General features: G+C 50.0%; 1 protein-coding gene across 8 annotated transcripts in view; it reads right to left on the bottom strand.

The window, feature by feature from the left end:
- FHIP1A (FHF complex subunit HOOK interacting protein 1A) overlaps positions 1–14,034 on the bottom strand; it is a 381,881-nt gene continuing 367,847 nt past the window's right edge. For all 8 annotated transcript variants that reach the window (XM_081544005.1, XM_081544003.1, XM_081544002.1 and 5 more), the window contains 3 exons: positions 7,112–7,290; positions 6,390–6,528; positions 1–1,176 (listed from right to left, as the gene is read on the bottom strand). In XM_081544005.1, coding sequence (XP_081400131.1) covers positions 923–1,176; positions 6,390–6,528; positions 7,112–7,290 — 572 coding nt within the window. In that variant the 3' untranslated portion in view covers positions 1–922. The remainder of the gene's footprint in view (positions 1,177–6,389; positions 6,529–7,111; positions 7,291–14,034) is intronic.

The following is a 14,034-nucleotide window of genomic DNA, read 5'->3' as shown; positions in this document are numbered from 1 at the left end:
TTTTTAAATAATTACCAAGGTTTGTACAGATTGTATTTAGTTTACCTTTATCCCTTCCCCTACTCCATACTCCCCAAAAATACCCACCATGAGATAGTTTCACAAATGAATCAGTTTTTCATAAAACACTTAAAAAAATAACAATGGCTGTCTTCTTACATAAGCATCAGATACCATGCTTTGTTCATTAGGTTGATCAGAGTCCTAAAAAAAAAAGTAACAGTTTGCATAGGCAGAGTTCATTGTGTGCAAATCTTACTAAAATAAGGCTATTTTCAGTGTTTAGGTGGTGATACAATGAGTAAAGAAAGCTCTTGAGCAAACGAGACATTTCCCTGCATTCCACATTCTCGCCAGCTATATCTGACTTCCTGGACAGAGCTGAGACCAATGGATTTGTCTGCACCATAAGGCAACATGTGTTGGATGGAATATAAGTGTTGGAAGCAAAACGCAAAAGGACGGATGAACCAGGCTTGTGTTGGAGGCAAGAAGGGCTCCATCTTTACTCCTCCCTTAGTGAGAGGGGGCCACGATGCGGAAGGCGGCGGGGGCAGGGATGTGTTCTCACGTGCCGCTGGAGGGCCAGCCCTCTGGCACGGGCACCTCCAGAAATCACTGAGCCCTGGTGGTCGCTGGGTGGGACCTCTGCTCCCACTCAAAGGAATGGGAGGATAAGGACCAAGACCTCTTGGGGAGTAAAAAAAAGGAGCCCAGAAAGCCTGCCAAAGGAGCAACCACGTTAGTGGGAAGACAAGCTGGGAAAACGTGGCTAGAGAGAGAGGAGGTGCACAGAAGACCCCCCTCCCCCAAAATCAAGTATTGTCAGGAAGTCTCCAAGTAGAGATGTCTGTAAGCAGCTTTGCATTCAACATTCAGTCAAGACACTAACACCTTAGGAAACCAGAACCTCTATTACAGACTACCAGCCCGCATCGTCCCGGTCGCCCAGGATCCTGCAGCAGAGGATGGAGTGTTCCTGGGCCAAGGCGGCCAGCTCCTTCAGGAACTCGGGGAAGAGGGCAGCTGCCAGCATGGCGTCCCGCACCGGCGGGGGCAGGCTGGGGGGCGCCCCCGCCACCTTGGCTCTGTTTGTCATGAAGGGCTGAAGCACTCTTGGGGGGCCATCCAAAAAGTTCTTGCCACTTCCTGTCCTGGAGGCGTCCTGAATGGGATCTGAAACCAGAAGGCAGGCAGCTGTGGTGAGGAGCCTCCGGAAGCCCTTCTGTCCACCCCTTAAGTGACGTGTGTGTGTTGGGGGTGGGAGAGCGTGCACGTTCAGTTCCCACTCTGACTGGAGTCTGAAGACACGGCCCCCAGCCCCCCTTTACTTCCCTCTGAGACACTCAGATCCACCCAGCAGATCAGCTCCAGCATCAGGCATGTAACACGAGAGTTTTATCCTAATTCCCATATGAGGCTCTACAATTGTGCAGAAATTGTGGCAAGAATATAGGTTTATCAAGGACCCTCTGTGCCTGAGGCGAGATGAAGGGGAAAGGGAAAAGGCATCTCCTCCCACTGAGTCAGCCAAGTGAAGACTCAGATGAGCGTGATGGTTCTCTAGGACAACCAGGGGTTCCACCTACTCTCCTGGCCTCGCGGGGTCGGAGTGACCAGCCTCCCTTTGCCAGCTGAGCCCTGACCACCCCCAGGGCTGTGGAAGGTGGCCTGAGTCACACACACCACGCTGCCCACAGCCTGGCGCAGGGCTCTGGCCCCCAGGGCTTCCTGCCTGGATCCCCCCTCCCCTCACTTCTGGGTGGGACCCAGCCTTTGGGAAGAACAGAATGGATGAAGCCTTTTCAAGGTTGGAACAATGGAGAGGAAGCTGAATGCTTGTAAGACCAGACTGGGAACTCTCCACCATTATGGGCATCTCACAGCAGCAGGTGGCTTCGGAACTTCCATTCAAGCAAGGTTTCCAGGAGTTTCAATCATGTTCATCTAAGATGATATGAACCAAATTTTGCATATCCAAGTGACTTGCATTTTCATATCGAATCAGTTTACCAATCAAAATGGTTCAACTTACCTATTTAATTCCTGAAGATCTCCAGCCTTCCTATCGATAGGAATTATTTATGTCTTCCTCTGCCCCCCTCTCCAACAGACTCATTACTCCTTATAAATCATTATATTCAAGCTCTTCATTATTTTGGCTGCTTTTTAGAATTCAGTCCCATTTCTCAACATTCTTCTCAGAGTGTTGCTTAACTATGGTACTAAAAATTCTTGACATTTATAGTACTTTTCACATCTCACTACTATAGTCTTTAGTGTTAAAAAAAAATCCTCTACTGCTTTAAATATCCTTTTAGATTAAAGCTTATCACAGTTTGTGCCATAAAGAACTGGGGAAAGTTGTTGAGAATCTGCTGCTACCTTTCAGCAGAAACTCACAAATATGCCTTGACAAGAGAGTGAGGACAGAAGTGTTGACATCCCTGAGGACACAGCCAGCCCTGGGGGACCACACGTGAGCGACACCCGCCCCCCAGCGCCACAGCACCCAGCTCTCCAAGGGACCCGGCGGTGCCCACCCAGGAAGCTGGCCGGGATACCGAGGGAGATGGGACCTGGGCAGCAGACCAAGGTCCACATTGCTCGTGCTGGCCCCCCATCTGGCACTCCCTCCCCTGGGTCTGCACACCTACACCTCACCAGGTTTAAGAGGCACCAGAACAGACTCGGCCACTTACTGGCTGAGGGGCATCAGGCAAGCTGGTTTACTTCTCTGTACTTCACTGTCCTCATTTCTCACAAACTCACAGAAAGACGGAGTCAATAGCTGTAACGTACACAAGGACCTCTTGGTAAGTGTCAGCCATCACACTGCCATCAGTTCAGTTGCCACTGACTTTATAAACCACTTCCGCCTCCTGCCCTTGGCAGTGACCCCCCTATTGGAGCCTCCCGCTCACTGTATTTACCAGCTGGGGTCTGCAGCACCCTTTAGCTTGGTGGTGCTGTTTCTGTTCTTTCTCCTCTGTTAGACTTTGAGGTTTCTAAGAGTTGAGCCCCTAAACAGTGTGTCCTTCATGACCCCCAAAACACACTCTCATCCATAGAAGAAGCTAACAGACATTTGCTGAATGAATGAGGGAAGGAACCCACCATCGTCAGGTGAGCCCTGCACCTCAGCTCCCTGGGGCTGGTTCACTTCCTCATCTCCACCTTTCTCTTTCAAATTTACTCTTTCCCCGCAAAGGGCTTTTGTGGATCATTTATCCAGCTTGATCCATGAATTTTAAAATGTCATCGCTAAGCCTCATTTACCCAGCTTGAATCCAAGAATTAACACTGTCTTCACTGATGAAGGTGGGGGCATGCCCAGTGACGGAGGCAGAAGGTCAGCAGAAGTCCTGCCGGTGGTTCTGTCCCAGCAGCATCAAGAACTCACGGTTCTTTCCTTGAGTCAAACTCAACTCAGAAACAAGGAGACTCGAGTTACGGTCTCTCCCTGGCAACCAGCTAGTCATATAATGGCTTGGTTTCTTTTCCATAAAATGGAAATAATACCTGCCTGACCCCTTCCAGAACTCGCAGTCAGTGAAAGGACCCTACACGTAAATAACAGAAAATACCACCTTTGTGGTTTGGAATTTGAAATGCCTGGCAAGTGGCTGAGCCTCACAGACCAACAGTCTCAAGAGTGACAACGTGACGGCACAGAACTCCACCCAGACGTCCTCTGACCGAAGCGTGAGGGAGGAGGCTGGTCCCACCAGGGCCTGCGTGAGGGGGCAGCTCAGGCTGCGGGTCCATGAACTATGCACCCCTTGTAAAAGGGCCCAGTGCGCAGGCACAGGGCCCAGAGAAGTAGGAAGGAAAGGACATCAGAACCAGGAGTGGCTTCCTAAAGTGTTGCCCTGGGTCTGAAAAGCTACAGCAAAGGGTTTTCAGGATAGTGCTGGGCAGACTGGAGAAGTGAGAGCAATGAGTTACCCTGCATGCCTGTAACGGCGTCAGACCAGGAGCCCAGAGAGCAGACTCCCCAGAACGTGCGTCTCACCAATTCTGCTTGCTCACTGCTCTGTGCCCCCGTGAGAACCAGGCTCCCAGGTCCAGCTCATTCATAAGCAATCATATCGCATATCAGGTCTGTACAAAGGACAGAGACCTTGGTCATTCTGTGAGTTGAAAGATTTTTAAAGTTGAGGGGAGGGCGTCACTTTGCTCACCTGAAAGAGGTTAATTAGGAGGTTAATCTGAAACACTCCATCAAAGGGGACTCTTCTATCCCAAGAGAAGCTTCCTACAAGTCAATGTCCCCTGAGAGTCAGAGGCCTTACAAATCATCCACCACAGCTGCCTAAGTGACCACCTTATGAGGCGGGAACAAGACCCACGTATCCAGCAGCCACCGCCGTCACAGAGTCTGAAGCCAGGACGGAGCACAAGGTTTGAGTGACCCCTCCACCCCCCAACGCCACCATCTTCACCAGGACTGCGTGGGTCCAGGAGGCCGGTCAGGGCATGAGCCCTCAGACTCTCTGAACCAGGCACCTGGCCGACCTCTCTGGGCCTCTACCTTCAGCCTCCTTGTGTGAAAGCGAAGCTAACAGTACCCTTCGTGTCCAGTGCACACTGCTGTCTGGAAAGGAAAACTGTGAAACACTTTACCAACTGCAAAGTACAAATAAAGACCAAGCCCAGAGCGCAGCCCAAGAAGACTCGAGTTGCCTTCTGTGTGGCAGACTGCACGTGGCCATGATCCCTCGTAGCCCTTCCCATCCGAGGGGTTGGGGGTCTGCTCCACTCCTGCAGCTGGGCTGACCCAGTGGCTTGGCCAACAGAATGCAGCTGAATCAACCTACTGGGTGGGGCGAGGGGTCCCCATCTGGGGCCTCAAGAGACTGTGTCTTCTGCTCCCGCTACCCTACAGCCATGAAGCTGCCAAGCCAGGGCAAACCCACTGGATGGTGAGTAACGCAGACCCTCATCGCCCCATCACCCCGGCCAGCAGCCACCGGTGTGAGCCAGGCCATTGCAGATGCCCAGCCACACTGACGGCAGTCCTTGAGCAAGTCCTGCCAGCATCAGCCATGCTCACCCAGAGCAGCGGATCAACCTGGCAACCACACAGACTCATGAGCACATGTGATCACTGTATTGGAGTCTTTTGCGGTGGTTTATTATGCACAAAAGCTAACTGGCACACCATTCTCGCAGGGTGAGCCACGGCAGCATGCCCCCTGCTCAGGAGGGACAAGCCAACAGGCTGACTGTCACGAGGCTAGCAGAGGCCACAGGGAACCTGCAGCCCACCTCCCTACAGATGGGGGGCTCCCCTCCATCCAAGACTGGCCACCCGCTCTTCTCCACGGCCAGTGCTTGAAGCTTCCCCCTCACTTCACCAGTGGCACAGGGCCCCTTTCTTTCAGAGTCTGTCCTGCAGTGAGTGTTCTCATCACCTTTCACAGCCTGAATGCTGCAGTCAGAAAGGACTCGAGAGACAGAAGACAAACCTTTACTTAAGAGTCGAGGCCTAAGTCCCGTGAAGACAAGTAACCAAGAACAGACAGCTACACAGTGGCAAGGTCACGCCGTCAGAGGGCTGGGGCCTTCTCAGCTTCCCTCAATGGTCGAACACTGCTCTGAATTCCAGTCCTGCCTCTCACTCCAAATCTTGTTTCCCATCACGTGCTTTATTCCCGGACCAACAGCCCTGCTGTTGTTCGCCAGCCACAGAGAAGCCTGACTTGTCTCAAGGGAGATGAACAGAAGCCAGCTCGGTAAGACAGACAGCTGTTGTCAAATCTGCGTAACCAGAGCTTAATCAAGGCTGGGCAGCCCTTTACCCAGGCCCACAGGCCAGCAAGGGTCCTCAGGTTCCTGACCGCGCCACCCTCACTCTCCCCACCTGATTGGCCAGCCCTCCAGAGCTCATGGAAAGGCATCTTGGAAGGTTTAAGGTGCACATAAACTTTACTTCTCTTACTCCAGATGAATGGTTTTCACCCTCTGGAGCCCTAAAGCACATTTATTTAGGGCTCAAAAGTCTCTGAAAACATAATAAATAAAATGGATGCCCTCCTTGGGGTAGGACCTACCAAACAATGTGCACATAAGGCTTCTTTCTGGCCCACATGTGCCAAGTCACTTATTCTAGAAACAGATTGGTCCTGCCCTGAACTACCCTAGGTTAGGAAAACAAATGCCTTGCTGGACCCTCCAAAGTGGGACCAGGCTGTGTATGGGTGGAGCAGACCTTCCTTTTGGTTTAAGGACACTCAGGGTAAAAATGGAAATCTTTTCTGAGATTTTTTTTTTTTTTTGAGATGCTTTTAGCATCCAGGAGCTGGTGCAGCACCCAGGACCCCAAGTTAGGAAGCTGGGGGAACAGGAGCAGTTGACAGGGAGGGACAGGGGAGGACCCCACTGACCTTTGGTGGGTGTCTCGGGGCTCGGATCGGAGAGGTCCACGCGGAAGAGCAGGTACTGCTGGGCTTGTATGAGGAGGCCAGGGAAGTCTCTCTCCACGGAGGCGAACTGTTCAATCTTATTCTTCACAGACGCGAGGACCTGTCAAAACCAGCATTAATGACGCTAATACTTCAGCATGGAGTTCTGCTCTGCGTTATCAGGACATCTGTCAGGCACAGCCCCCACTGCAGGAACAATGGGGTTTTAACTGCCTGGGTGTTCTGGGAGGAGTGGTGCTCTCAAAACATCAAATCAAACAAGCTTCGAATCTTCAGTTTGTCTAGAATGATCCACACAACCAGCGTAAAAGGACTGGGCTGGAGACCAAGTGAGAACAAGGGACAGGGGCGGGCCCGGGGGCAGGGCCTGTGCATCAGCCGCGCCTCCGGCAGCAGATGTGTGCAGGCACATGGGGCGAAGCCGGGGGCGGAGCCGGGGGCGGGGCCTGTGCCTCAGCCACGCCTCTGGCAGCAGGTGGGCGCAGAAGCATGGGGCGTGGCCGGGGCGGGGCCTGTGCCTCAGCCACGCCTCTGGCAGCAGGTGTGTGCAGGCACATGGGGCGGAGCCGAGGGCGGGGCCTGTGCCTCAGCCGCACCTCTGGCAGCAGGTGTGTGCAGAAGCATGGGGCGGGGCCAGGGCGGGGCCTGTGCATCAGCCACGCCTCCGGCAGCAGATGTGGTACCTGGTACAGGGAGCGCACGCTGGGCTGGAAGACCATGTTGGTGTTGAGCAGGAAGGAGCGCAGGAGGGGCTGCGGGTAGCTGGCCAGCTGTGTGATGATGCCAATGAGCAGCAAGTTCACGTGCAGCGAGTTCTCCAGCATGTTCTCCAGCTTGGACAAGACGACGCTGATGAATGGGCCTGCGGAAGGACACGAGGCTCAGGGCTGGCTGGGCGCAGGGCCGTCTCTCCTGAAGACCAAGGAGTCAGGGGGGCCACCACGGGGCCATTGGGGGCAAATCAAGTTCAGACAAGTGCGGCTGAGGTGACCAGGTCGCTTGGTGCCTCAAAACCAAACCACAAGACATACTACCGCCACAAAAACAAAGCAGAAACCCGTGCTTTGGGAGCTAGTATTTTGACTCCCTGAGCAGTTTTAATACTTTGAAAATTATCATGGACCTTAGAAAAAATAACCAGTGATTTAATTTTTAAAACCAAAATGTACTTTTCATACTGTTTCTGTATCTCTTGGGGCTGCCAATGCTTTAAAACATGGCACCCTTCATTCCCTGATGGTGCATGCTATAGCCAACAATGCCAAGACTGTAGCCCATCAGGCTCCTCTGTCCATGGGATTCTCCAGGCAAGAATACTGGAGTGGGTTGCCATTCCCTTCTGCAGCGGATCTTCCCCACCCAGGGATCCAACCCATTTTTCCTGGGTCTCCCGCACTGCAGGCAGATTCTTCATCCACTGAGCCATCAGAGAAGCCCTCGTGCTAAACAGGGTGTCATGAAAACCTTAGCGGCCATCACAAGCTTAAGTAACAAAGTCTTCCTGTTGTTAAAGAATAGCAAACACCTACAAACTATGTTTACCAACAGCAGCATTGAGAAGGGGGGGGTTCATCCCCCACAAGCACCAGAGACTCTTGCCAATATCACTATATGGAAGAACCAATGGACAAGACTGTACTCCCAATGCAGAGGGCCCAGGTTCTATCCCTGGTCAGGGAACTAGATCCCTGCTACCATAAGACCCAGTGCAGCCAAATAAATAAATATTTTTTTAAAAAAAGAGAAGATGATAGGTGCAGGAGGCCTTGGCTATCATTTTAGAGCCACAACTTTAAGTTGTGGAGGGGAGGGACTCAGTGCTCAGTTTGGGGAACTGGAGTCTGGCGAGTCCAAGTTTCCTTAAACAAGAAATTCCCTAAGACTGTAAAAGCAGTTCATTTAAAAAAAAAAAAGACAAAAAGAAGCTTCAACTAACTTGGGTCACTAGAAAAATAATATGCTTTTCATCTGAGTTGATTGAAGACAAGGAAAATCCAGAAAATAAATCTGGCATTAATAAAATTACTTAAAGATGTTTTCCATTTTCACTATAAAAGTGGTCCATTTAGCAAAATCAATGAGAATTTTCTATTTCCCCCAGTGGAGCCATTGATGATGCCTCTAAACCATGGCATGTTTTTGACAAAAGCACATAACCTCTGATGAATAAACATGGCTTGTGAAGATTTCACCAACATTAATATGGGTTTAACAAAAACATACTCCATCACAAGGTGCTTCATTCAGAAGCCTTGGTAGTGGAAGAGGGTAAACCTTTGTAAGAAGGCAGACACTGTGAGAAACGGGAAAAGCAAACCTAAGCCTCTTCCCCACGCTGTCAAGTAACAGAGTACTGGCAATATTTCTGCCACTACAAACACAGATGTCTCTAAGGCACCTTACAGCCCAGGAGAGACAGCTCCCATCTGTATATCAAGATTGGTCCCAACTTTCCCTTCCCTGGGAGGGGGCAGAGCTCCTGAGTCACTTTTCATGACACAGGGAGGGCAATGAGTTCTTCGAATAGAGAGCCCCTGCTTACAAAACAAAGCTGGGAGAGATTGCCAAACACATTCAGAAACTCTGGATTGCAACACCACTATGAAAGCAACTTGATGGGATTCCACTAAGAACCCCCAAAATGTCACCAGCAGCTCTACTTAATTATACTCTTCCAGGCAGGTCTGCCAGGGGAAGGCTGCTGTCCTCACCCCCCGACCCCGACCTGGGCTCACGCCCACCCCGACCCCACTGCCTTGCAGTCCCTGGGACTCAGCAGTTTCCTTCCAGAGGAACAGAGACAGGTGACTCAGGTGACACGTGGGTGGGAAGAGTCTCCTATAAAACATATCTCCTTGGACTTCCCTGGTGGTACAGTGAATAGGAATCCACATGCCACGAATAAACGTGCCTTACGAAGATTTCGCCAACATTAATACAAGTTTAACAAAGACATACTTCATCACAAGATGCTTCATTCAGAAGCTTTGGTGGTGGAAGAGGGTAAACCCAGGGGACACGTGCTTGAGCCTTGGTCCGGGGAGATCCTACATGCTATGGGGCAGCTGAGCCTGTGCTCTAGAGCTCGGGAACCACAGATCCTGAGCCCTCAGGCTGCAACTACTGGAGCCCATGTGCCTAGAGCCCCTGCTCCTGCAGTGAGAAGTCTGCACCACAACAAAGAGGAGCCCCTGCTCACTGCAACGAGAGAAAGCCCACGCAACAACCAAGAGCGGTGCAGCCAAAAATAAATTAATTTAAAAACACCTCCGTAACGAGAGCCCTCACCTTCTCGGCCATCCTACAAACACAAAAGCCGCACGGTGCAGTGGCAGTAGTGACAGTCCACTGTCCAGCACTACTGTCAGGGAGGAAAAACCCAGCCTGCCACCATGCCTGGGAGAGTCCGTGTCATCACTGTCTCACTTGAACAACAGAACATCAGGGCAAGGTCAGCAGACTGTCATTATAATCCACTAACACCATTAATTACAGCTTCTTAGGCATGTGCAATAAGAAACAGATATTAAACCCTTTCAAGTTCCTGTTTTATTCTTAGTTGATTCTAGCACTTTAAAAAAACCTCCTGAGCAAAATGCAGGAGGAAGGGGAAACAGGCAAGCAGCTGAAAATGAGAAAACTTGGTTACAGTTCAGAAAGCCACAGGTGTGTGTGGGAATGGGGGTGTATTTTTTCCCCTTGTAGGAAAACAGATTAACTTCACACCCATAAAGTACTGAATTTTCAGAACAACGAATGATATGTCATTCCCTTCTCTCCCCTCAAGCCCTCTGCCCCTGCTTCAGTGATCCCTACCCTGATGGGTGCTTCCTAACTCCAAGAGGTGCCACCATCGTTCTGTGCCTCAGCTCCGCCGACTCCAAAGCTGATGCAGAACGTCAAGCGCACAGTTAGTAAATGGAGTCATAATTTTCATTCAGGCCATCTGTTTCCAGCGTCAGTACTCTTAACCAACACACTGCCTTGCTTCCCAGGGTGAGTGAGAGTATGTGTGTGTGTCTCTGTGTGTGTCTACCTCCTGGTACTTTTTTTAAACAAATGATAAAATGACAACACTGTCTACACACTGTCCAGCCTCTAGTTCTTGCACTGCAGTCTCCCACAGAGACTATGCCATATCACCATGCACAGAGCCATCTTGTTCATTCACAAGACATCCGGTTGCCACGGGTGTTATATGAGCAAAACAGTCCCCTACTGGTGGATGTTTAGGTGACTTCTATTATAAGTAATGCTGCAATGAACATCTCTGTGTACGCATCTCGGCCCATCATGTGACCACAGCTGTGAAAATGTTCCTGGAAACACTATCATTCATGCATTCTGAACCCAGATACAATGACAAGTCTCTTAGTTGGATCTTCCTGGCACCAGCCTCTCCTCATTCCAATGCTCTCTCCACAGTCTTCAAGACAGACCTGGTCACATCACTCACCCACTCTGACAGGGAGTCCTCAGGGCCTGGAGCACAAGCCCCCACTCCTCAGCGTGGCCTGAGGGCTCCGAGTCAGCGTAAACCAGTCTGTGGCTTCCTCTCTCCTCCCGAGACCCAGGCCTTGTCACCCCCGTGTGGTGGCAGGCTCCTTCTCTCCACCTGCTGTTTCCCCTGCCTGCCTGTCGTTCTCAGCTGCTTTTACCCAAAAGCTTCTGTTCTATGGCCCCCGCTCTGTGAAGCCTTTCCCACTCCCCGCACTGGGCCCCCATAGGATCTGGATACTATGACTAATAATACATTTCTCACAAAGAGCATACAGTTCTTTGTTGATGTCTCCTCTGAAAGTCTACAAATCCCTTCATTTCTGTGTCCTTAGTATTTAGCACAGAATATCAGGGAATTGATAAAAGACTGCTGAATGCATGAATAAATAAAATAAATTAGATACATGAAATGGAATGCTTTGATTTTGCTGAGTAGTAAATTCATTTCTGCAGAAATTAGGATTCCATGGAGAGTGCATGGTAAGTCACTTCAGTTGTGTCCGACTTTTTATGACCCCATGGACTGTAACTCTCCAGTCTTCTCTGTCCATAGGATTCTCCAGGCAAAAATACTGGAGTGAGCTGCCATTTCCTCCTCCAGGAGATCTTCCCAGCCCAGGGACTGAACCCGTATCACCTGCGGCTCCGTATTGCAGGCAGATTCTTTACCACTGAGCCACCAGGGAAGCCCTCCATGGAGAGAGGGAAGTTAAACCAAATGCTGCAGAACAAACTCAGAAGTTTGGACATGACAAAGTTCACATACATGGGGAGGGAAAAGAAGCTGTACAGGGTTCAAAGGAGGAAAGAAGTGAGCTTTTAGTTAAAATTACCTATATGTATCCAAATCTCAGATTATGGCTTGTTGATTTTCAGGTGTACCATATTCAAAATATTGATGTTATTTAATAGGTGATGTATTAGATTTTTTTTGTCCTAAGCTAACTGTGTGGATCACAACAAACTGGAAAATTCTTCAAGAGATGGGAATACCAGACCACCTCACCTGCCTCCTGAGAAACCTATATGCAGCTCAAGAAGCAACAGTTAGAACCGAACACGTAATAATGGACTGGTTCAAAATTGAGAAAGGACTATGTCAAGGCTGTATACTGTCACCCTGCTTATTTAACTTCTATGCAGAGTACAACATGTGAAATGTTAGGCTGGATGAAGCACAAGTTGGAATCAAGATTATCGGGAGAAATATCAATAATCAGATACATAGATGACACCACCCTTATGGCAGAAAGCAAGAAGGAATTAAAGAGCCTCTTGAAAGCGAAAGAGGAGAGTGAAAAAGCTGGCTTAAAACTTAACGTTCAAAAAACTAAGATCATGGCATCCGGTCCCATCACTTCATGGCAAATAGAAGGGGAAACAGTGGAAACAGTGACACACTTTATTTTCTTGGGCTCCAAAATCACTGCAGTCAGTGACTACAGCCATGGAATCAAAAGACGCTTGCTCCTTGGAAGAAAAACTATGACATCCTAGATAGTATGTTAAAAAGCAGAGACACTACTTTGCCGACAAAGGTCCCTCTGGTCAAAGCTATGGTTTTTTCAGTAGTCATGTATGGATGTAGGAGTTGGACCATAAAGAAGGCTGAGCGCTGAAGAACTGATGCTTTCTAACTATGGTGCTGGAAGAGACACTTGAGAGTCCCTTGGACTGCAAGGAGATCCAACCAGTTCATCCTAAAGGAGATCAGTCCTGAATATTCACTGGAAGGACTGATGCTGAAGCTGAAAACTCCAATCCTTTGGCCACCTCATGCAAAGAGCCCACTCAGTGGAAAAGAACATGATGCTGGGAAAGAGTGAAAGCTGGAGGAGAAGGGGACAACAGAGGACGAGATGGTTGGATGGCATCACTGACTCAATGGACATGAGTTTGAGCCAGCTCCAGGAGACAGTGAAGGACAGGGAAGCCTGGCGTGTTGCAGTCCATGGGGTCGCCAAGAGTTGGACACGACTGAGCAACTGAACAACAACAATACTTTGTTTCCTCAATGTACTTAGTGCCCAGGGATGAAGCTCCTTTGTAACAAGGCTAGTATTCTAAAGAACAATCTCCCCTAGCAGTGGGTAGTCCTGCTGTCCTGAAGAACACAGCAGACAAACTTGGAAGTCCTGCTGAACGAGAGTCAACGGGGTACGCGGGAGGGCAGCGCTGGTGTCAGCTCTGTCCGTCCTCCCACCAAGCTCTGCCTCGCCCGCGGGGGGTCAGGGCCCTCATGCCCCCACCCTCCCCTCCTCCACTGGGAAAAGCCCGACTACCTGATCCTCTTTACTTATGATTGATTGATTGAATGTTAATTAAAACCCATTTACACTGAAACGTTCTCTCAGCCAGAACTTGAAGCTTTTTAATTGTGGAATTAAAAGCTTTCTCCCTGTTTAAACAAATTTTCAGCCATCAGTAAATAGATGAAGAAATGTTGGAGGAGGTGGAAGAGCTCACTGAGCTCATGTCAGCCAACCTGGTTGCACCCAAAGACGCTGTGACTTCATGTGATTCGGGTGATCCAAGGCGGTGGGAAGGGGGCGTGGTCCTTCCCCACCAAGCTGTCCCCGCCTGGCCGGGGAAGGACAAGCCTCAGCTGAGGCTGCTGGGGGCTGCCTGTGGTAACAGTAATGATGCAGCCCACCCTCCAGCCCCAGGATCACATTTAGCTGTCCCAGGGTTAGGACACCAAGGCCACTTGGCTGAAGTGCCAGAGTCAGGAGTCCCCACAAGCCTGACTCCAAGGCTGGTATGTCCCTCTGGGATGCTGGCTCCTTCAGGACCCTCTCCTCTAAATGAATGCCTTTCAAGGGTCCCACCTCAGCTGCCCCCAAGCCTGAGGAACCTCCCTCTGTGCTGGTTCCCTCTATACCATGATTTCCAGATTTAGACTGTAAAGGAGCAGGACCTGTGGGGCCTTCCCAGGACAGACAGACCTCCCCCATGTCTCCTGCCTGCCTCTTGTCTGCAGAAAAAACTTTAGCCAAAGAAAAAATTTAATCAGAAAACTACAAAAGCAAAGGAAAATAGTCAAGCAAGACAAAATACTAATACTTTAGCTATTAAACAAAATCAAGGACATTTAGTTCCTCTTCGA

This window comes from Giraffa tippelskirchi, chromosome 11 (genome assembly GCF_054371585.1).
Source record: "Giraffa tippelskirchi isolate mGirTip1 chromosome 11, T2T-mGirTip1v1.2.pri, whole genome shotgun sequence".
Lineage (NCBI taxonomy): Eukaryota > Metazoa > Chordata > Mammalia > Artiodactyla > Giraffidae > Giraffa > Giraffa tippelskirchi.
The sequence above is the reverse complement of the archived record's forward strand: the minus strand, read 5'-3'. Positions and strand labels throughout refer to the sequence as shown.